At 43.3% G+C, this 23,657-nt stretch overlaps 1 protein-coding gene and 1 non-coding gene across 3 annotated transcripts; both read right to left on the bottom strand.

The window, feature by feature from the left end:
- Window positions 1-1,957: 1,957 nt before the first annotated feature.
- On the bottom strand, window positions 1,958-2,078 carry LOC129121083 (U6atac minor spliceosomal RNA). The gene has a single exon (XR_008534367.2). It is a non-coding gene; the product is annotated as a U6atac minor spliceosomal RNA (small nuclear RNA).
- Window positions 2,079-15,877: 13,799 nt separating this feature from the next.
- On the bottom strand, window positions 15,878-21,673 carry NPY2R (neuropeptide Y receptor Y2). Of its 2 annotated transcripts, XM_077177233.1 has the most exons (3): window positions 21,400-21,673; window positions 19,463-19,541; window positions 15,878-18,398 (listed from the first exon to the last, which is right to left on the bottom strand). In XM_077177233.1, exon 3 carries the CDS (start codon window positions 18,360-18,362, stop codon window positions 17,205-17,207), a length of 1,158 nt encoding a protein of 385 aa, XP_077033348.1. In that variant the 5' UTR covers window positions 18,363-18,398; window positions 19,463-19,541; window positions 21,400-21,673; the 3' UTR covers window positions 15,878-17,204. The 2 variants fall into 2 exon arrangements, with proteins under 2 accessions (XP_077033348.1, XP_054489361.1); XM_054633386.2 differs by lacking the exon at window positions 19,463-19,541.
- Window positions 21,674-23,657: the final 1,984 nt, after the last annotated feature.

Below are 23,657 nucleotides of genomic sequence, written 5' to 3'. Positions count from 1 at the left end.
AAGCATCTTTAACAGAAGGAAAGCATCTCTAATGCACTTCTTGGGTTTTTTGACTCCTTACAGGCAGGACTGCAGGTAGGTAGGGAGCACTATGTGACTTGCAATCTAGCAGTGCTGGAGTCCTTATCACAGGTAACAGATCTTCCAGACACTGGGCAGAGAAATCAGAAATTCAATATGAACTGTGCCCATAACACCAAGCCAGACCATCCCCACACTGATTAAGGTGTGTGTCAGTGCACTTTATCCAGTGCTTAGGAAAGGCAGCTCTCTCCTCCCTCACTGTTGTCTTCTTCTGCTCCTTTTTGCTCAAATATATGTGGCACTGGAATATTTCAGATCATTTTCCTAGTCTGGTTCAATACACACTGTCAAAGAAGGATTGGAGGGCCTGGGGTACAAACTGTGTTTAGTGTGCTTTTGAAACAGTTTGGCTGTGCTCTGCTCTTGAATGATGATAAACTGTAAAATGTCAGGTCAGTCCTTAAAGAATTAGTAAATGAGAGAACAAGTGCTACGTGCAGGAGGAGTGAAAGAGGCTCCTGATGAAATATGAGGACAGAGATTGCACCTCTGTACTGTATATTGTGTTACTTGTTAGTATGTTTATATATCTTTTAAAAAAACAACCCAGATTTCTGAGAATAGTCAGCTTTAGAAAAACTGATGACTGAAGCAGAGAAAGCATTAGCTTTCTCATTAAATGCTAGTTGCTGATAACACTTGACTGACCTATATACCTCTTAAACAAGAAAAAGGTATTTCTAGAGCACCTGGGGAAATTAGCCATGGCTAAATTTTCTTTAGATTTTAGAAATTATGTTAATCATTTTATGCCTACAAGTTTCATAATGTGCTTTGAGCTAAGCAGCTGTTGCTTACGCTGCTTGTCTCATGCAATGCAGCAGAGTTGCATGAGAATGAGAAAGAGAATGAGAATGAGAGCTTCAGGATCCAGCCACAGCACAGCAGAATATTAATGAGCTAGCTAGCATCCTCTTTGGTGGGATTCACTTCACATGGGAAGTGAATAAACCCCCAAAAAGATCTGAAGGGGCCCATGGTGTGGTACAGAGCCCAGCACTGAGGGAAAAGGAACTGTAATCTGTATGGCCTTCCCACTGCTGCTGCACACCAAACTCCCCTGTGCACTCCATAGGGAGACTTCAGAAGTGAGGATGGATGGATGGATGGATGGATGGATGGATGGATGGATGGATGGATGGATGGATGGATGGATGGATGCAGGGCTTCTGTGCTCACCAGAAGCTCTTTTGGCACCTTCCCTCCTGCTCTTTGAGCCCAGCCCTGGCCAGGAGTACCTGTTGCTTTCCTTCCCGGAGCATGGACTCAGAGGCAGGCAGGGGAGTGCAGGGCAATGGGGCACAGCTCTGTTTTCCATTGTGGGAAGGAGGGTAAAACCTGCAAGAAGAAGGCAGAAAGGAATTTTACTACATCACATTTGAAACCTGAATTTTACCTGTATTGTGAAGAAACCCCGAGTCAGTTCTGGCTGCACACCTGACAGCAGCATTTTGAAGCCTTCTATAACCTACAGTAAGGGGTTCTGTGCATTTGTGTCTATACCTCAAGTGCTGGAATAGACATGTTTATGCAATTCAATAGTCTGAAATATTTTTGAACAACCACCAGTGAATTTGGACAGGCAGCAACTTTAAATACTTGCCTTTTGCCTTGTCACAGAATCATAGAATATTCTGAAATGGAAGACCCCCACAAGGATCATTGATTCCAACACCTTGCCCTGCACAGGACACCCCGACTCACACCCTGTGCCTGAGAGCATTGTCCAAATGATTCTTGAACTCTGCCAGGTTTGGATCTGTGACCACTTCCCTGGGGAGCTGTTCCAGTGCCCAACCACCCTGGGGGAGAATAACCTTTCCCTAACATCCAACCTAAACTTCGCCTGACACAACTTGTGCTGTTCTTTGGGTTAAACATGGTTAGATGCCACAAAGTGGCAGTGCCTTAACTGTATGCATTTTGTACAGACCACAAGGGCCTCTTCCACCCTTTTAAGGGGGGTGCTGATCTTCTCTCCTTTCATACAACACTCAAAAAAGGTCATAATTCAGAATTACCAAACATCCATAATTCATAAGACCAGAGATCCAAGTGAATAAACCTTGTCCTGCTTCTACCAACTTCTTCAAGCCTGCCATATGACTCTTTGAGGTTTGAGTGGATGAGCACACATCCTATGCCTTCACTTCTGCAAACAAAAGTCCTACTGAAAGGCACAGAGAAACCTGGATTATGAAAAATGGCATATAATCAGTAGCATGTAGCATCAGTCTGACTGACATGTGCCTACTGTCACTGCTCTCTCTGATCTTCCTTGTCTTCTGGGGGTGCAGAAGACAAGTTCTGTTTTCAGCCATCTCTTGATGTCAGCCCAACACCCATCAAAAGCACCACAAGCATATTCACAGCAACATTATCAAATACAGAGAGCAGAGGAATGATTTGGAAGCAGCAGTATTTCCCTGTTAGATTCTTGTGTCTCAGATAATGAGATGCATGATGCCTGCCTCGTGCTGATAGCTGGGCTATTGCTTGCTTTTTATAAGAAATGATTTGCTGGTGAAAAGCCAATCAGCAAAATGCTGAATGTATTACTATGTAATTTCATGTGAAAAGAGATAGAAACAGCCTGTATCCTTGGATAATAACTAAATATTGATTTTCTAGTAGTTGTTTTATCTTCACCCAAATCATCATTTATTAATGGAGACAGTTCAGCCTCTGGTTTAAATAGGATTTGCTGAAGTTTAAGTCCCTATTTCTCTTACACTGCAGCTCTAGGTAAGCAAATGGTTAGAAGATCTTTTCATCAGTGGGCACAAGGCAAAGGTATTCCAGACTCTTATGGTGAAGGTCATGAGCTCCGTTTTTTGAGAGAGACAGCAAAAAAAAAAAGACAAGATTCAGATGCAAAGAAACCCAAGAAACACTAGTCCTTAATGCAACGTGCATTTAAACCTTGAAATCTTTGCCCATGGAGTATTAAGTGCTTGAATAAGCACAAAAAGCAAGACAGGTTTGCTTGGACAAGTTGGCATTGAAATATAACAATTTTGTAGCACTCAAGGATTTATTTAATATAAATTACCAATGTGCAGTGTGTGTAGCTCTGCAGAAAACAGGATGTACTGGGGTGAGTTGTCATGATATGCCTGCTCTGTCACTATTCTCTCCCCATCAATTATTCACTTCTTCTGGCCCTCTGGGGTTAGACAGACCTTTGATTCAATCTTGTCTACTCATTTTGATGCTCTAAAAAATAAACTCCTACATTCTATAAGTAATTTTCAGTTTGACCTTCTATACACAAAAGGTAAAACCTCTCTGATACAGGAAAGATAATTGATGAAGAAAGAGCTTGTCTTATTACCTTGCTTGTGTCCCAGCTGGTGAATAAAAATAAGTTATATTGAGTCCACATTCACAGTTCACATTTCTGAGTCAGCTATGAGGGAAAGTGAATGAATTTGAGCATAGGGCACCAAGAAGAAAAGAATAGTAAAGCAGAGAATCTAGGCTCATCTATCTCCTACAAATCAATCAATCAATCAATCAATCAATAAGTAAATTTCATTTTTTTAACTCTCTTGGCTGTTTCAAACTGAAATTGGAGATTTTTGTCTCCAAGATTTTAAGGAGAGGCGGGATGCACTATTATTTGACTTCTTAGATGTAGTCAAATAATGTAAAATTGCTGCCTTCCATGGCAAAGAAGAAAATTATGAAAGAAAATTAAGTGCTCTTGTTAGCAAATACACTTAAATTAAAATCCTAAAATGTTCCTTACTAATGAAAACCATCAAGAAATCTCTCCTAGCTACACTAAAATGTAAAAATTTTATTGGAAATAGGTATTTCTCATAAGAACAGACAAGAGGGTTTGGTTTTCCATATCCATTTTATTACCCTGACAATCACCAGCTCAGTTTACTCTCTCATCTGATGCAGTAGAAGAACCTCAGGGCTGCCAAGGTTTGAAGACCACAGAAATTAGTGTCTGCATATATAAGATTATAAATTATCATGAAAACTCAACAAAAATATTGTGAAATCACGTCACAATATGGAAACTAACTCCCCGAATGATGCTTTTCATTAAGGTAACCTTTGCGATGGACACCTCTCCAGCTTGTTCCCAAATCTGTCTGGAGATTGGCTTTAAATGGATGTCCAGCCAAACATGTAGTGCCTCGCTAAGAGAACCAAAAGATGTTAACCTTTGGGCATGATGGATGTTTGTGATGAGTCTGTGACTAGTCTGAATCAGATGGAGCACTGTCATTCCTGTGTGATTTGTCTCTCTGGAAGATCACAGGGTCACCGAATGGGTAAGGTTGGAAGGGACCACAGTGGGTCACCACCTCCCTGCTCAAGCAGGGCCATCCCAGAGCACATGGCACAGGGTTGTGTCCAGAGGGTTCTTGAGTATTTCTGGTGAGGGAGACTCCACAACCTCTCTGGTCAACCTGTTACAGTGCGCAGCCACCTGCACAGTAAAGTTCTTCCTCATGTTCCAGTGGAACTTCCAGTGCATCACGTTCTGCCCAGTGCCTCTTGTCCTGTTGATCAGCACCACTGGGAAGAGCCTGGATCTCTGACATTCTCCCTTCAGATATTGATAGACAAGGATGAGGTCCTCTCTCAGTCTTCTTGACACTGAACAGGCCCAGCTCCTTCAGTCCTTCCTCACAAAAGAGGAGAGTGATGCTCCAGTCCCTTCATCATCTTTGTTCCCCTCTAATGGACCCACTTCTGGGCTTTATTGTCTACCTTGAACTAGACACAACTCCAGACGTGGCCTCACCAGGGCTGAGCAGAGGGGCAGGATCACCTCCTTTGCCATGCTGGCAATGACTTTCCTGATGCACCCCAGGGTACCACTGACCTTCCTGGCCACGAGGGCACACTGCTGCTCCATTGTCCCCAGAGCTGCTGTCCAGAGGCTGGCCCCCAGCCCGTACTGGTGCAGGGGGTTATTCTTTCCCAGGTGCAGGAACTTGCCCAGGAGAAGGACCCTGCATGTGTCCTGGTTGAACTTCAGGTGTTTCTTCTCTTCCCATCTCTCCACACTGTTGAAGTCCTTCTGAAGGGCTGCGTGGCACTCACAGTAGTGATAAACCCAACAAATGTTGAGGCAGAAGGGATGCCATCCTGGAAGAGATACTTTCTTCTCCTTTTTGGCACATTTAAATGCCAAGTCTTATTTTTATTTGTCTTATTTTTACAGGAATGCGTGTTGTAAAACACACTCATTGGACTAACTGCTGCTCCTCTGCACCATTACAGAGCCAGAATAATTTCAGAAGAATTAAGTGAAAGCACCATAATGTCCAAAAGAAGTGTGTGCACAAGCACTCACAAATCAACCAGGCTGTAGTTTTACAGAAAATTACAACAAAAGGAAGAATTCAATTTCAGCAAATGTTTTGATCATGTCTGCACATGGAATAATGAAAGAAACCCAAACAATACAGTCTGCTCCTCACTAGAGTCAATAAATGCTATTAAATTGCAAAGAGAAGAATTCACACCTACAGCTGTTTTTTCATGCTTTTTTGTTTACTTTTTCATCTGGTAAACTCTTACTGATCTTATACTGCTGTTGACTCATAGTCAATGTGCTTGTCTGAAAAAAATATCTCCATGTCTCTATTTCACTTGAGCCTGTACCTCTTGTAGATTCCACAGGATCCTATGGTTCTGAAGCTGGCTGCTTACTTTCTGCCAGTTCCAATGATAAAAAGCCCCAGGTCATGGAAAACAAGCACCACTTCATGAACATCTTTGCTGCTGTTCTTTCTTTCAGAAAAAGAAGGAAAAAAAACAAGAAAAAAAGCTTTACCTAAGTTTGACTATTCTCTCTCTCTGTTTCTATGGGAACAAGAACAGATGAAGGAGCAACTGCCAGCCATCAGCTGGATTGCTGAACCTCAAGCCAAGGAAACTGGCTGCTGATGACGAGCTTCAGGCTTCATTTGGACTGTCCACTGGGTTGCTAAATTTGAAATTTTACAGTGTGGAGAAACAGGGAACTGCATCAGGTTTAAAACCAGTGAAAATAGTTTTTCCCTGGGATCTCTTCAAATCTTGTGACTTCTAGGACAAAGTCAGAATAAAATATTTATTTTTACTAAAAGAAAGAACACAAATACTAGTAAAACTTCTTGCTCAGGTGGTTAAATGCCCTTGAATGTTTTTTCAATTTTCATAACAATACTTAAAAAGGATGGAGATCAGCAGATATCACCATTATCACAGATTGTCAACTCTCAAAAACACTTAGCTGAGTGAAAAGGGTACCTAACAGATACGGAGTTAACAGGCCTGAGAAAAGGCTCTTTTTATTACCCATCCCTGACCACAGCTCTAATCCATGTCTCTGTTACCATTTCACACAGCTGTTCTTCTATAAAATCTGATCTCCTGGCTCTAAGACCTCAACCTCTCCTTTCTATCCCCATACCGTGTCATTTTGAGCTCTCTTGCAATAAAATCCCCCATCTTCCTGTTATCCCATTTTCAGGCATCTCTGTTTCAATCTCCTACCCAAGACCTTCCAGCCACCAGTTACTCACCAGCCTTTCTTCCCCTGTGCCCATTGCTGCTGGCAACAGCTGTGGCCACAGCCCTGGCTGCTCTGACTTGCAGAGCCCCTTTCTCCTGTGTCCTCCCTCCTGCCTCAGGAGGGCTTTCAGATGGAGGACACAAGTTGCATTTACCAATAATCCATCCAAACAAAGCTCCAAAGAGATAAAAGTAGGGCAAATAAAAAAATTTGTCATAGTGCTAACATAGTGCATTTCCTTTTATTGCCTCTATCTGAAATTGAGTGTGTGGAAGGGAGAGTTCTTCAGGCTGGTGCCACAATGGGATATAAATGGTCTGAGTATTGCTATGTGCTGTGGAGCTACACTGACCTAATTTATGGCAGCTGAGAATCTGGTCACCAGCTTACATGCCTACTGTTCTGTTTTGCTTTGCTTTGGAAAACACCGAATGGAAGCATTTAGCTACATTTTGTGGTGGCAAAAAAAGTGTGTAATACAAATTTCTGCATGAAAAACACTTTTCCTTCTTTTCCAATGGCTCACTATCATTTCCAGATATATTTGCCAACATCTGACTTTTTCCTCTCCTTTTAAAATACTGCTCTACTCAAATCAAGCATTGCTCAGGGTGGGGGAAAAAAGGAGAAGTAAAAGGATAGACAAGTCTCAGTGTTAGGCAACTAATAACTTTGTATTAAACATAGCAAGTAACTGAGGGTAAAATAAGACATCAGGCTCGTCTTTATTTTTTTTCCCCATGAAAAAGAATATTTTGGTCTGGTATAATTTTACAGAGTTCAGTAGAGCTCCTAAGTATGGATTTACAAAGCAATCGTGACCTCAAGTGGCATGCTGTTTATCTGAATAAAATACCTGCCAGTGTACACTAGGACTGAAGCACTCCTGAGTTGCTAGGTGCCACAGTGTTCAGATCCTGCAGGGTCTGCATTAAGTGTTTCCAAGATTATAAACAATGGGAACACATCTGTGCCTTAATAGCCCACATCTCCCTTTAGCCAGTCTGCAGCCACATTATGAAAGTATACTAGGAACACTGCCTAGGACCATACTTTTGTAATGAACTGTTTCAAAAATCAATTAAGCTGTGTGTGTTAATGGGAAATGAAAATCCAATGAATTGTTGAACTCTAATAGGCAATTCTCTCTGTGTAGATTTTGTCCTTCTCTAAAGCTGGATGCAGAAACTGGGCTGCTTTTTTGTGTTTAGGGTTGGTTCACCTCTTTCTATCTGAAAAGTGCCTAGTGAAAAACTGAAATCTGCATCAAGCAAAGGTTCTCAGCAGCCTCTGTGAGGATAAGACTCTAAATATGGGTGTATATGACTCTCAGCCATGAAGAAACTCATAAACTCCAATTTCAAATGCTGAGGTGGGTAGGAATAAAGGATGAGAGTGGTCTTGGTTACACACTCAAGCAACCAAAATTATTGCTGAATGTTAAAACCTGACCTCCTGACAGCCAGGAGGAAAATATCCAGTATCAGATCAGTGAAGTGCCCCGGGAAATGGAGCAGACCAAAAAACCTGGTTACATGAGGGGCCTTTCCCACTTTTTCAAGAGGGTTATTGTGGTGAGATTCCAAGCAGGGGCTACAGACAAATACATGGTTTCTAAAACCCCCATGGAGATACAGAAAGTAGCACCCATTTTTTCCAAGTAACACTGATAAAAGCCACTCTACATTGACATCCTAAGGTGTAGGCTGCAATGTAAGGAAAGAAGTGTGGCAAGATGTGCAAAGTGCATGCTTTCCCTTGGCTTTTCTGGATGTTAGTCTTAGAGAGACCTGCAGATGGACAGAGCTCTGAGGGCCCAGTCATTCACACTTGGTGCATCCTCATGGATGAGCCAGGACTTCACCAAGGACAGCAGAGTGTCTGCAAGCTTTCCACCCTGAGAGTGTTCAGCCTGAGTCTGAGAGAATGTATGCTTAATTAGGCTGCAAATTACCCAGGTAAAATGAAGGCCTCCTACTTGGCTGCCTTCCGTCAGAGTGGTAGGACAGGTCCAATGAAATTTGAGTCAGGTGCTGCCAAGCATTCCGGGCAGGTTGTGTGAGCTATGGCCATGTGTGTCTAAAGGCATGACATGGTTTATTGGGAGATTTTCAAAGGAATCAAATGGAGTTGGAAGCATAAATTCAAAAGCAACTGTCACCAAAATTTACTTTTCTCTATCTTTCAGCTCTTTTTGTAACACAAAGTTGAACAGTAAGCACATCAGCTGGCAGGAGTTCAGCTATAGATACCAACACCAAGAATCACAACAGTACAAAGATTAGAAGTGCACTTCAGTCTGGCAAAAGCAGTCTTAATAGTTAACCGCTTTCATCTGTTTTTCATTTCAGCAGCTGTGATCCTGGTTAGGTGTAACTTCTGTAGAAAACCATTCATGCAGTTTCTAATCTGAAATCACGAGCACAGGAACAAAAAATGTCATCAGTGCTCTAACATTCCTCATTTTACCTATTCTTCTTTGATGAGTCAGCATTTCCTTTGTTTCAAAAAGCAAGGCTTGCTGTGATAGAGCTGTAGTTCTATCTGCACTATTGGCTCTTTTCCCACTGTTTGAATGTCACTTTAGGTTTTCTGGAGACATAAGGCTGTAAACAGACCATGAAGGATTGTCACTTGTAGATCCCAAGAGGAATATCTCTTCTGTAGCAAACTGAGTGGGAAGATGGGCAACCAAATGTGAAAGGGGAGGTATTCAGGGATGCTGTGTAATTCTGCCAGAATCACACACAAAGGCCTATGTATTTTGTTTACCAGGATCCTCCCCTTTCAGCAGCAGAGCCTGCACTATGAGCACCTGTTTCCAGCAGAAGGGACAAGCAACTTCCTGTGTAACAGGACAAAACAGGTAAGCAAAGTGTCTTCTTGAGCCAAAGTTCAGTATTTTTCAAGTCACATGACTGCCTCATCCTGCCATCTTGTCCTGTCAAGCGCCCATGCAGGACTTTCTGCTGCTTTATTAATGCTAAATTACTGGGCTTTGCATAGCTATTTGAAGAATCATTAGTTTGGGGTTTTATTCAGAAATCAAGATTTAAGCATTATGCAGCCAAATACTCTAATTTCCTTCATAGTAGTACCAAGCTTTCCATATACATATAATCTCACAAAGAGAGAGAGAAAAATTTTCTGGTATCACCCACATTATGTCTCAGAGAAGTAGCAAACTGAGCAACAAAAATGATGAATTGGATTTTTTTTTTATGGACTGGAACAGCTATATTCTACCATAGGAAAGCCAGAGAAGCTAGAAATTAGCTGTATCATACATATGCAACAGATGCTTATGACATTATGAAGTGTTCCAGGAGTTTGTCAGGAACAGATAAATAATAAACACAAAGTAGACATTGCTACATGCTCTTATAGCCCAAGATAGAAGAAGAGATAAGGAGAGATACTACACAGTAGTTTATCAAGAGTAAGATAAAATACCGTTGGGTTTTACAGCTAACTTAAGAGTCAGAAAGGCAGCTTTTTCTGAGGTTTAAAATCAGAAATTCATGGCACAGGCACAAGTACTAATAGGGGAAGCATGATGAATGGCATAGATAAATCAGAAAGCATACTTTCAGGGAATATTGCAAGCTTAGGCTTTTGAATAGCAATTATGGAGAGCATGATTTTTCATTTCGATTTATGTCCTGGTAATCAATTATACACGGAGCTGGATATAAGCCCCTTTGCTGCCCCATTAGAAGAAAACAAGCAAATAAAATAAGGGTTCTGAATGCAATGAGTTCTCTTCCTCTCTTTTCTCTACCTTTGATTCCAGTTATCTGAGATAACCATGGAATTTTAACTTGGAAAAAAGCAAACTTGCTATGCACAGTGAGAATGACTTTATTATAGCTTCACCCTTGCATAATTTTTAGTTCTACTTGTCCTTGCAATCATTCCTCTGGCTTAATATGCCTTGTGAGAGATCTCAACACTGAATACCATAGTATATCCCTAACACTGAATTTTCACCTGTCACCTACAGAAGCAGGAATTAAACTGGAAGAGGTTTCTTGATTCCTGCACATCATACTGGCCTGAACAAGTTCTGTGTGGTTCTGTGCAAGCATCTTCCTCATGCTGTGGTGACAGAGGAGAGGTTTGCTGCTGCACACCTCCATCCCACCACGGCTACACCCAGCTCTGTCGTAAAGTATTTCTATTTTGCAAAACCACCCATCAGCCAGTGTTAGTGTCAGTACAAGAACATTAACACTTCTTATCTGTAAAACATTTTTCCCCATGGATCTTCATGCCAGTTCAGTTCTGAAATGAGCAGTACAGCTGATGGAGGCACAGAGAAGAAAGTCACTGCTGAAGTGCCAGTCTACCACCACTCACTTCATGTCTTAATGTGAAGTGGCCATCAGCTTTTGGTGCCTCAGGCCCCCTCAATGCTCCAGAGAGTGGGAGGTACAAGACCAAGTTTTAATCAGAGCTAAGGATGAGCTCCCTGAGAGGAATTGTCACAGCAACCCTGTCATCACTCATGCCCTCAGTGTCCCTGTGACAGGGAGAGTTCCACGTGCTCAGTCCAAGGGTACCTGTGAAACACTTTCTGTCAGCTCTGTTTGAGAGCTTCTCTGGAAGCTGGGCTACACTGACCTGGAGAGGCAGCAGACATGTGGCACTTGCACACTTACAACCTGTGGAGCTGTCTACTTTAGAGCGTAACCAGGATGAAGGATGCTGCCAAATGCAACGTGCTGCTTTGTCCTCACAGCAGCATAAACCAAGATTCCAAGCACTGAAAAACTGAAAAATATTTCCTCAGCTCAGGATTCTGGGAGCAATCCTCAGAATCCACTGGGAAATGGTATCTTGGCCTCAGGTTTGATTTGGTGAGCAGCTGTAGCCATGCTCTGCTGAGATGGGCTTGCCCCAAGCCAGAGTGCAATGAGAGCAAGGCTGGCTGTTTCACCACCTTGGCTACCTTAAATAGATTACTAAGTTACAGTACTGCCAAAAAACTTTAAAATCCAGCTGGCTACAAATAACTGATTTTGAAGGATGATAATAAATAGGACAATTGTCCTAAATTTCTCTTTTTCTATGCAAACTTGAAAGGATAAAAAATAGTTTGACCCAATAAATGTGTAAGCATGGATTCTGCTGTTGAAGATATCATGCATAGCAGAGTTAGTAGATTATGAGGGTTGTGAAGCATGCAGATAAAAGTCTGTTTCATATAAACTCCAGTTGTGCAATTCAGCTGCAGGTCCAAGAGGCAAACTACAGCCTTTTCTCCTATGCAGATCAGGAAAACAAAAATTATAATCACGTTTTCGAGCTACACTGTGCCTCCATCCATCCCTCAGATACCTAATTCCACTGTCTTCAAGTTTTAGAGTTTGAAGCTCTCTTGCTTCCACAGGAGCTCAGTGAAGTCTGAGAGGGAAAAGATTTTAATACAAGCACCATTTTTTTCATATATCCCATCTGAAATGAGCTTATGAGGAGCTTGTATGCATTATTCATCCCATATCCTGGCTAGAATTAATAACACATCCATTGCTTCTGATACCTTATCAGTACAGAGCTGTTCAGCAGTATTGTATTTAGGTGGAGTAATGTACACATCCGGGTTTAATGGCTCGAGAACATGATGTGAGTTCTAAGGCTCAAACAATCACAGGAATTTCTTCTGAAAGTTCCTCAGTTTCCCTGGGCAACGCTGTCCCTCGTACATATGTCTTCATTTGGCCTGGTTTCATTTCTACACGTTTCTCTCACTGGTCTGACTAAGGAAGAACAAAAGTCTATAAATCAATGACATCTTCACTAGCCTCGTTTTTGCTCTCTCTTTCTTTCTTCTTGAAGCACCAGCTCATCCTGTGATTTTCTTACCATCCTGCGACTTTCTTACTTCTCCAGCTTTACCAGCCTCAGAGTTCTTCACTACACTTGTACTAATTTCCTTTAAAATGACAGCCAATTGGAAATATGAAAATCACTACTGATTGCATAAATAAGCATTTGTACCGCAGTACACAGGTCTTTAGCGAAACCAATCTTGCATGGATTTACATACATCTTGTAGCTTTTCAGGGCAAAGAACCTGTAATTTGGCACAAAGTAGTTTCCCTATTGTGGAGTGGCATTTATAATGACAGTATTAGGTAAATAACTCAGGCATCCAAAGACAAAATTCATGCCTTAATGTCCTGATCTGGATTAAAGTAAGAAAATCCTAGAGAGAGTTTAGAAACTATGAAGCAAGGAAATGGATTATACTAATCACTGAATTCAGTGATTTTTTTGTGGTCTGACAGATGAAATGCAGGTAGTGTTTTCCATTCTGTTATTACTCTTAGTGTTATCTAACTTATTAGTATGTTGACAAGGTATGTATGTCCATTGCACATTGTATAGAAGCAGGGTTATACAGACAGACAACTATTTTCTACACACTTATTCTACAGAACAACTTTTGCACAGCTCTGACGTACAATTTATATATTAATAGATATGCATATTAAACCCATTTGCTGTCAGGGCTTAGTCCTTTTATTTTAACTGCTTATGGCCTCAAATTATGGCCTCAAATCTATTTTTTTCTCACATTAACAATCTGAGAAAATCTTTCTGTTCAGTCATAGGGAGCAGCCCTGAGTGGAGGTCACAATTCTCAGTGAAGGCTATTTACTCACAGGGTCAGTGAGAGGCTTCAGCACTGTCCCCACTTACCAAAACCTCATCTTCACTGGCTTCCCATAAAATCCTAGCAAGCTCACTCAGTACTGCTTCTCCACTTGTAGGCCCTTGCTGTACCCTGTACAGGCAATGTGACTTTAGAACTTGTCCAGAAGCAGCAGAGCGCTGTGCTCTCCTCCGAGGCAAGCCCACGACAGCCTCAGGAAAGTGCACGAGTGCAGCTCTTCTGCCTCCAGGCTTGAGGTGCCCTGCCAGAGCTGGGAGAGCACAGAGCTGCAGCTGCACCTATGGAATAACCTGATGCTGTTGAGTCAGGGAGGCAAAGAAAGACTCCAGTCTCCAGGTGGATCAGAAGGGAAAGGCATTTAATGAAAGTAGTGGGTCTTTTATAATGTGACTCGCTAAGGTGATACTGGATTGGTCTCAAAGTAGAAACATCTCACTCTGTTGGTGACTATGAATAGCACACTCTGGAGAACCATATCTATAACAGCCACAGAGAGAGAGATAATAATTGTTTTAATTTTTCCTCTAAGATTCCCAGGCTTGGCCTGGGAGAAATTATCTCTGTTCTTTCTTCAACTGAACTGAGAATATCCACAATAAGGGACCATTCAGGACTGCGCTGCTGCCAGAGACTGGAGGCACATTTCTGCCAGTAAAACTTGAAAGGCATCAAAACATCTTCTTCCACGGAGGCCAAGAGAAAATTGATAACCAGCTAGGATCCCACATCACATCTGATGGCATCTATGTGGTGGATAGATCTCATTTCTGTAATATCAAAGATCAGCATAGCACTAGTCCCAGTGAGCTCATCCTGCCTGTGCTGCAGTATCTTTATAATAGATGTACTCATGGAGGATAAGGGAGGAGGCCTAGCCTAAATTGTCTGTATCTGTTCTGATATCCTTGTCCCTGAACCTGAGTGCCATGCAAAGGTCATAAGTTCCTGCCCATAAAACCATGATATTCAATGTTTAATTGAACAATAGAACAGCTCTAAAAAGAAATACTTTGCTGCCTGAGGAGAGGCTGCAGTGTGCTGGCTCAGTCACACTGATGAGAACTGAGGTACATTAGTTCAAATTCTTGCTCTGAACCACTGATGACATTTCCTTTTGGATGGGATGCCCTGCTGCCCACTAGCAAATTATGCAATGGGTGAATGCTGCTGTTATTCTTTGGCTTTGTATGAAACCTGTACCTAAGCAACAGGAAAAGAATATAATGCCTTAAAAATATCATTAAAGCATTAATAGGTGAATGGGGAGACCTGGATCCTGGTTCCTATTTCAGGCAAAACAGAATGTCCCCTGCAGACTTCTCAGTCCAGTGGTCAGATATTGCTTACAGGTTCACTTTCCCTTACAGGGAAATGGGGATGAACCCTGAATTCCCAGATCCTTCTGACAGCTGGAATTTGGGGAAACCCTGAGGGATATTGCTACATCATTGCTTTTGATGATAAAATGTTGTGTTTTCCTAGGAACATCCCTAGTGATGGGTACTAAAGTGTGTAGCTGTGCTCATGCAGGAGCCAGGTCCCAGGAGTGACTAAGCAATGCAAGAGGCATAAGTCAGTGCTGGCTCTTCCACATCCCCTCTTCAAGTGCCAGTGGGAAAATCCACACCTTGAGTGGGACACTGTGCATGGGTTTTTTACCCTGAAGCAGGCACTGACCAAGGCACCACCTCCACAAGGCAGAGAGGAAAGCCTTCCAGTAAACTAGTACACCAGTTCTGGCTCAGCATGATGGCTGCAGAGAAAGCTCAGGAAGCCATAAAATAAAGATGCCATGAAATAAATGGAAATATTATTTGTAATTAATTGCTCTTATACAGGATGATGTAAAGCAGACTTAAAATTACAGAGAATTAGTCTGGCAATTGTAGATTTTGCACACACTGTCATGGTTACTTCAAAACTGTCTATACACCACACTCTAACAGGCTTAAAGGAGTTGAAACAGAACTTTTAAATCATTTGTGTTTCAAATAAAGGAGGCTATTTGTAGTAATAATACTTTTGATGAAGGGTTCAGAGTCAAGTGATACATGTGATTGATGTCCATAATAATTGCACACTTCTATAATCCTTCCTCACCCGTAAGAGTTTTACATTTTGGATATTATTAATATTCAGATAAAAATAACTTGTGGGCAATATCATGTCCTGAACATGGTGAAGAATTAATCTATTTTTGTACAACTGTTTAAGAATGATGGATACTTTTTTCTGCTCGAGTAAACACTAGCTAATTCTCTAGACCTCCCTTTTCTGCTCATGAAAATCCAAGTCGAAATGATTTCATGGGTATTTAAAGGATGGTGTCAGATACTGAATACACAAAGATGAATTTCTCCACTTGATAAAGACCTGATACCATTCATTACATTGCAAACATTTCAGCACTGGAGTTTTATTGGGTTTTAATTTGTAAGAGAGAACATAATGAATTTAGGAATAAAAAAAAAATCAAGGAAAAAATGAGGCTACTGAAATGTAGGCATCAAACTAGACTTCAAGTGAAAATATCACACTTGTTTTTATTCTAGATAAGCAACAGGGCAGCTGGGAATAAACACGGATTGAAATTTTCTTCATCTCTTTAATGAGTTCAAAGAGGCTTAACAAAGACACAGAAGAGTTGAACATTGCTGTGTACAACATGGTAAACAGATTAAAATTTTATACCTGAGCAAAAAAAGGAATTTAGCTATTAACTACGGCATGCAGAATAACTGATAAGTTATCACATAAACATAGCATACTGTTATTAGGTTACAGTCATTCAGATGTTCTTAATTTTCACAAAGGCTAAAGATGGAAAAAGCTCTGAGTCGAGATGAATATGTGACATAAAACCACAATAAGGAAAAGCACTTTACCATCTAGCAGCCTTTCCAGAGGATCAGAATTATCTGCTGTTTTATTATCCAGGCAGAAGCAGCCACAATTCAAAGCCTGTGGAGTTAATAACACATTAGACATTTAAGCAGGTCCTGAAAATGAAAATATTAGCAGTTTATGAAGTGCTCACAGAAGACCTGAGCCTGCATTCCCTGCCCTCAAATGCCTCTTTGAAGCACTGCATTTGTGAGCTGTTCCCAGAGCAGAATGAAAGGCAGGAATCTGCAGGGAATGACTGATCAAGTCACAGGCTCGTGATTTTCTCACCAGCATAAACTCCAATTCTTAAGGGATGACTTTTTATCCCATTCGATTGGCCAAAACCCACATTCCATTTTATGTAGAAACTTGACCTTTCCTCTCACTGAATCCAGTATTTGGGTGGGTTTTGTTTCTCTTTTCTTTTCTGTTTTCACCACCTAATCTATTTCAAATGCTCTGGCTTGAAATAGTCTAGCACAAGTCAAAAAGAAGTAACATATTTCTCTTTTTAATTCCCTTGTCTTTGCAAAAGATGCCTGTAGGAGAAAAGGGGCCTGAAAAGTTTGAGGTTTAACCAACACAGATTCTCCCACCAGACATGTTTCTTTCTCCTGGCAGACTTCTGCACTCCCTGATTTTCACATCAAATATAAAAACTACCCACTCCCACCACCAATATTCCTATGCTACAAATCAGCCATTTGCCTTCCTCCAGCAAGACCAGCAAACCCTGCACTTGTCATTTAGACTTGACAAGAAGATATGGGAGGGATGGAGTAGTTTTATATTTACCCTGTTAGAGACAGCCATAAACTAAGCCTCTCCCTTTTGCTTTCTTGCAGTTGTATATTTACATACTCTTGGCATCAATCAACTCCCCTCAAATCCTAATACCTGCCTTGACTTTCCTGCTACTGTTCTTTCACCATTTATGAATAAAACTACGCTTTGAAAATGCATGTACCAAAATGGGTTCATCCCTTTGTCCACAACATACTCATTTCTTCTTTACAGTCAGACATCTTAGACATTGGTAGGTTGCGTGAAAGAGTCCCCAGGGAACTGAATCCTCTTGGCTTCTAGCTTCTTCCTGGCTTTGAAAGCTGCTGATACTTCGGGGTGGATGGAGTCCAGCCGCTGCTCACACTGGAAGGCCGTGAGGAAGGCCGTCCTGTAGTTGTTGTTCATCCAGCCATAGAGGAGGGGGTTAGCAAACGTGGAGCACATGGCAATGACATGGAACACCGTGTAGATCAGTTTGTACTCTTTCAGGTCTAACACCTGACTGTCAATGTCACTGACCAGCTGGAAGGTGTGAAAGGGCAGCCAGCTGACAGCGAACACCACAACCACGCACACCAGCATCTTGGTGGTTTTCCGGCGCCGGTGGTGATAGTGGTCATTCCCTGCCCCAGGGCTAACGTGGTTCTTGAGCTTGGTCCAAATACGGATGTAGGCATAGGAGATGACTGCCAGAGGCAGAACATACTGGATCAGCAGCATGGAGATGCTGTAGATGGTGCCATAGTTGAGCTGCCCCTCCCCTGGCCACTTCTCAGAGCAGACAACAATCTTGAAGTCAGGAATGATCTCAATCAACGAGTATTCACGGAAGATGGCCAGAGGACTTGCCAACAGGGCACTGACTGCCCAGGCAACTCCTATAATCAGGAAGCTGATCCGCTTTGAGATTCTGCTTTCCAAGTGGTAGACGATGCAGCGGTGACGATCCAGAGCGATCACAGTCAAAGTGACAGTGGACACGTGGACAGCAAGGGCCTGGGCATAGGGCACCAGGTGGCACAACACCGGGCCCAGCTTCCATTCGCCCAGGAGCGTATAAACCAAAGTGAAGGGCAAGCACAGAGTGTTCACCAGCAGGTCAGCCACTGCCAGGTTGGCAATGAAGAAGTTAGTCACTGTGCGCATGCTCTTGAACTTGATGATCACGTGGATCACGAGGGAGTTTCCAATCACTCCCAGCAGGATGATGGAGCAGTAGGCAAAGATAAGAATTATCTGTACTTCAACAAGTGTTGTGCTGTCCTTCAGTTCTGGTTTAGGGTCCAGAGCCAATTCGTTGAGTGGTGTGGTGTATCTTGTCAAGTACAGCTTAGTGAACAGCTCCATTTTCATTTCATCTGTCTGGTTGTCCTCACCTACTGCTTCCAGGGGCCCCATCCTCGCAGCAGCCTGGTCTAAGCCACAGAGCTGCCCCTGAAAACAAAACAGTACAAGAACAAGTGGAGAAATTGGTCCACATGGGCTAAGACAAGAAGCAAAGAGCTAAAGCTACATCTCTTTCCTAACCCACATGTTACATTGCAGGATTAAGAGAAGATCTGGCTTAATATATTTGAATTCTCTTGCCCTTACATTTTGAAGGCTGATCCAGTAATATTATTTAGGCATGACTCCTGCTGAAAATTGGAACAGATTTCAAAAGCATTCCAATGACAAAGTTTGCCTAAGTAAATGCAGAAGGATTAAGATCCTGCTGGGCAGCATATAATTTTTTTTACAATCCACTACATAAAACTAGTGCTTATTTAGCACAAATCTTCCAGTAATATCTATGGGAATTCTACATGGAACAGCACCATCCAGACTGTTATTAGCATAATAATCTTCCAGCTTTTCCTTAATGAAAAGTGTTTCCTTTAAATAGTTACTAAATTCTAAAACTAATACAGGTTTATGCCCTTCCTTAACATCAGTGAGCTAATTGCTGGGATCTTTCTTTAAGAAACTTTGTTTTACAATAGTTTGTACCATGAGGCAAATAAAAAATACCACTGAAACGGAATGGAAATAATAGCATTTCTTTGTAATGACAGCATAACTTATTCGTGCTGAAATCAATTCAAGAAACAATTGAAACACAGTTATACATGATATTTCCTTTCTGTGTGATGTTTCAGAAAACAGAGCTCCTTGGAGGCTGCCAATCAGGCATTCACTTCTGACTGCAGCCATAGCGAAGAGCAAATCATTCCCCTCCTGAACTCAGTAAGAATTTCACCACTGGCATAAAAATCACTATTTTTTCCCTTCCTTACACAGGCTGAGCCAAATTCTGTGCTACCCTAAGACTTTGGTAGGCACAATATATGAATGGTTTACAATCAGCTGCTGACTTGGACTTCAGTCCAATGTAAAAAAGTACATGTCCCCATGAAAACTGCCCAGAGCATGGGGGGCATGCTAACCAAGAACCGAGAACCTGGCCTTTCCTTGGCCTGGGAAAAGAATAAGAAATTACCAGTGCCAAGCAAACTTACCAATAAAACACCACTGTTTGCCACCAAAGGGAAAGGCAGCCCTGAGTTATTCACTCGACTTCCCCGTTCATTACCTTCCCTAAGGAAAGCAAACGTAGAGAAGAAATGTCACTTTCTTGCCATCGAATGTTACACATTGCTTAGCCCTTCCCAAATTCAAGTCTGCCTAAAGAAACAGCTATTGATGTGTTTGGGTGAACATGGCTCTTAAAAAATTCTTGTTCTTTTTTGATCAGCTCCATTCAATTCCTTATATCTTCAGAGAAACATTTCACAGAGGAAATGAGGTCCCTTCAGAGGAACAGAGGTCCATTTTCATCCCTACCTCTGTTCCCAGTAACTATCAGTGACTGACATCCTTCAGTATGGTTTCCAAACTGAGAAAGGAGTGTTGGCTACCAGCAGGAGACTGAACACTTTTTGCTTGCTTCTATCCCGCACAACACATCCCAAAGAATTTCTCAGGGCAAGCTATTTTGCAAAAGAAACAGATCGACTGCATGAGTGGAAAGGCATTTTCCTCCCAGCTAAACAGGTCAGAATTATGCCATACTGTTTAGTCTACATTAATTCAACAATTAATAGTGTAAGCCTGAGAGGTGAAGCACCACAAGACATGTAGCTGAGATGTGCCAGCTGCTCGTACTAGTGTACATCACTGATTTTAGCAGTATCATCGGTGCTCAACTACTAGCCTAAGCCTAGGGGATTCCTTATCAATACACCTTTAGTCCACCAGGTTAGAAATGTGAGAGACCCACCACAATTTGCACAGTCATGGCTATGCAGAAGTTGAGAACTGTGATGAGCACTTTCCTTTGACCCATTCCTACACCTAGGAATTACTCTTCCATACATTATTACAGTAGAGATTTGGTGAGTTCCCAGGACTGTCAGATGCTTCAAAATCTCATAATTTTTTTCAATGCAGGTAATGTCTACACATCAGTAGAAAGGTGAGAGGGCTGACAAATATAAATTCTTTCCCTTCTTTGCCCTAAATCCAGGCTCAGCCAAAAAACATAGCTTCCCTTTCTTCCCAAAAGTAGTTTCACCCATTTCTCTAGTCCCTGACTTTCTGTTGATTCCTTTTTGCAACTCCTTCTTTTTAGCAAAGCCTTCTCTTGCTCTGACACTTCTATTTTATTTGTTACTGCCCTATTCAGGCTGATGAAAGATGCTTTGGTCTTGTCAATAAGACAAAGCTGAGGGAGAAATAAAGGACAACCACGGTTTAAAAGAGAAATGAGCTCGTGTGTCATCAAGTGATGAAATAAACTGGACAAGTTTGACGTGGTTGGTGGGACAGTTCTGTGGGCAAGATATCAATTGCTTTCAAAAAATGGGGATAAAACTGAGGTGACACTCCAGGTAGTGTTTGACAGGACCCTTTCTGCTCTTTTTTTTGGGATAAACTCTCCAGGTGATAGCATTTACTGGCACACCTTGCATACTGCACCACACCGGGGCTTTTTTCACATTTTTCTCCCCCAGCAGCCAGATCCTCATGGTCAGGCACCAAATTGCATCTAACTTTCGGCCGAGAAAGGCCCAAAGAGGATTTACACGGGTTCTGAGAGCAAGTAAGCAGAAAGGGCAGAATACGTGATTACATTAGCAAGCAGCATTCCCATCAGGACCGCAGTGCCTGCGCTGGGGAAGGGGCTGGGGTTGCCGGCGGCGCAGCTGGCAGCAAACGCGCCTCTGGGATACGGCTCCGCTTCTCTCCCGGCCCCCGGTGCGCGGCTCCCGGCGGGAGATACCCATGCCGGGCGGGGAGACACCTATCCCGGGGACAGACACCCATCCCGGGGGGGGACACCTATCCCGGGGACAGACATCCGTGCCCGGGGACAGACATCCGTGCCTGGGCGCTGAGGGGATCCCGCCGTCGCGCCGTGCCGGGAGCGCCGCTCCGTCCCCCTTCCCGTTCTTACCTTCCTCTCGCCCCGAGCAAGGCGAGCGAGGCACGGCCGGCTGCTGCCCGGGAGCCGCTGTGCCAGGGCAGGGCAGGGCGGGGAGCGGAGCCCTCGCTCCGCAGCGGGGCGGCTGTCCCGGTTCCGCCGCCCGGCTCGGCTCCCGCCGCTCTCCCCTCCCGGGCGGCGGGGCCGCAGTGCCGCTCGCCCCGTACAAAGTTTGGAGGCGGCGGCGGCGGCCCCCGCACGCCGGGAGGGCGGCACGGGCGGGGCGGCCCCGCCGCCGGGGAAGGGCTCGGGCGGGGCGCGGCGCCGGCTCCGCCCGCCGGGCTCCGGGCTCCGGGAGCGGGGAAGGCGGCGGGCAGCGCGCTCGGGATGCGCCGCGTTCGGGATGTGGCGGCTGCTCCGCACCCGGGATGTGCCGGCCACACCGACCTCGGGATGTGCCGGCCGCCCCCCGCTCGGGATGTGCCGGCTGCCCCGCACCCGGGATGTGCCGGCCGCACCGAGCCCGGGATGTGCCGGCTGCCCCCCGCTCGGGATGTGCCGGCTGCCCCACGCTCGGGATGTGCCGGCTGCCCCACGCTCCGGAACCAGCGGTGACAGCGCTGCCGGCCTCAAGCAGGGATTTGGAAAAAGAGGGAGTCGTGCCAGACCCGAGCCGGTGTACGTGCCGCACACCCGAGCCTGCTCCCTAGCTTTCCCAGTGCCCGAGATGCCTTCTGGGGCAGCATAAAGAGGATGCCTTTGCTCCGAACAACTGCTGAAATCCTTGCTTACAAACACCGCAGCTTGCACAGATTTTCTGAGCCTCAAATGTGGTTGCCAGAACAGGTGTAAGGATGAATAAAGCATTTACATATTCTGTCAAGAACAAAATAAAATATTTCATATTTATTTACAAGGCTGGAAAGGTAAAGACAACAGCTGCTGCTTTTATTTGGTTCTATACCAATAACCTTTCAAAACAGCTCTCCTGCCAGCCAGCTTGACGGAGAACTAGCGCCAGTCAGCATTGCTGTGCCTCTGATAGGGTCCAGCTGACATTCAAGGGACTGTCTCCTCAGTGCCCTAAATCTGGGGGACCTGATTTACCAAAACGTGCTTCAGCCCTGGTCATAGTTCCCTAGAATAGGAACTAGGAGACTGCTTTCTCTATGGCTGCTAGCACTGATTCTTAAACAATTTTCTTCCCAAACTTTGCAGAAGCTGTTCTCCCGAATAGGAATACTCCTTTACTTCCTGTCACTTAGGTAAATTTGCATTCATACTTAAGGTAGTTTTAGGGATCAGCAACATTTTCTTCCCTTTTCTGCCATCTTTTTCTTCGAAAGGAGACTCGGTACAAAATCATTTCCCTTGTCAAAGGTAATGCTCAATAAATAATATACCCTTATCTACAGCAGAGAATGTTAAGGGAGCATCAAGGAGTAATTCCAGTGATTTAGAGTTGTTTTTGAAATTCAAAACATGTCCTGTGAACCCCCTTGGATCTTTACTAATTCAGGCTATCTCTTCAGGAAGGGCCTTGCTCTTAGTCCTTCAGCACTTCTGAGGCTGTTAATGGAATGCCCCTAGCTTATTGCAAAATAGATTTCTTTGATGACTAAATAAAGAGCCAGGAGTTTCAATTCTCCTACCCCTGTTTATTCATTTCCCCAGTCAATCCAATTGTAGGATTTATTTTTTGATCTCTCAACAGACATAAATGCATGCCACGAGTTTTAGTAATTACAGCACTTGTATAATCCATGTCTTTGACAGCCTGAAATCTTTTCCTTTCCCTCTCTGACAAGTAGTCAGCAGTGGCTTTCCACTGATCTCAGGGTATTGCTGTTTTGCCCTACTCTGCACATTCCTTCTAACTTAACATTTCTAATTTTGAGTACTTCTAATGTCTTGGAGGGTATAGTGAAATGCTACAAATTCTTATAATCTGCCCAGCTCAGGATTCCATAGCTAAGGGAAGGCTGTTCCTTACTTACACTTCCAGGTTCCTGGAAGAAGCCAAGAAGTGCAATTTCCTAGAGGTTGCTTTGCTGGTAAGGGCTGGCTTCCCATGCTAGAGAAAGGAGGTGCTATTCCCTGTTACAAGGCAATTCTGTGTTCAGCCACAACTGAAATGTATAATGGATATGCATTTCTAATAAAAAACAGCATTTTTTATTGCTTGTAGAAGAGTGGGATTTAATGGCCCCATAAACACTGCCTTGAACCAAAAGCCATGAAAACACTAACATCAAGGGCAGAAAGAGTCAAGTAGCAAATGGGCTGTTCAA

Source organism: Agelaius phoeniceus, chromosome 4, assembly GCF_051311805.1.
Source record: "Agelaius phoeniceus isolate bAgePho1 chromosome 4, bAgePho1.hap1, whole genome shotgun sequence".
In the NCBI taxonomy this organism is placed as follows: Eukaryota; Metazoa; Chordata; class Aves; order Passeriformes; family Icteridae; genus Agelaius; species Agelaius phoeniceus.
The sequence above is the reverse complement of the archived record's forward strand: the minus strand, read 5'-3'. Positions and strand labels throughout refer to the sequence as shown.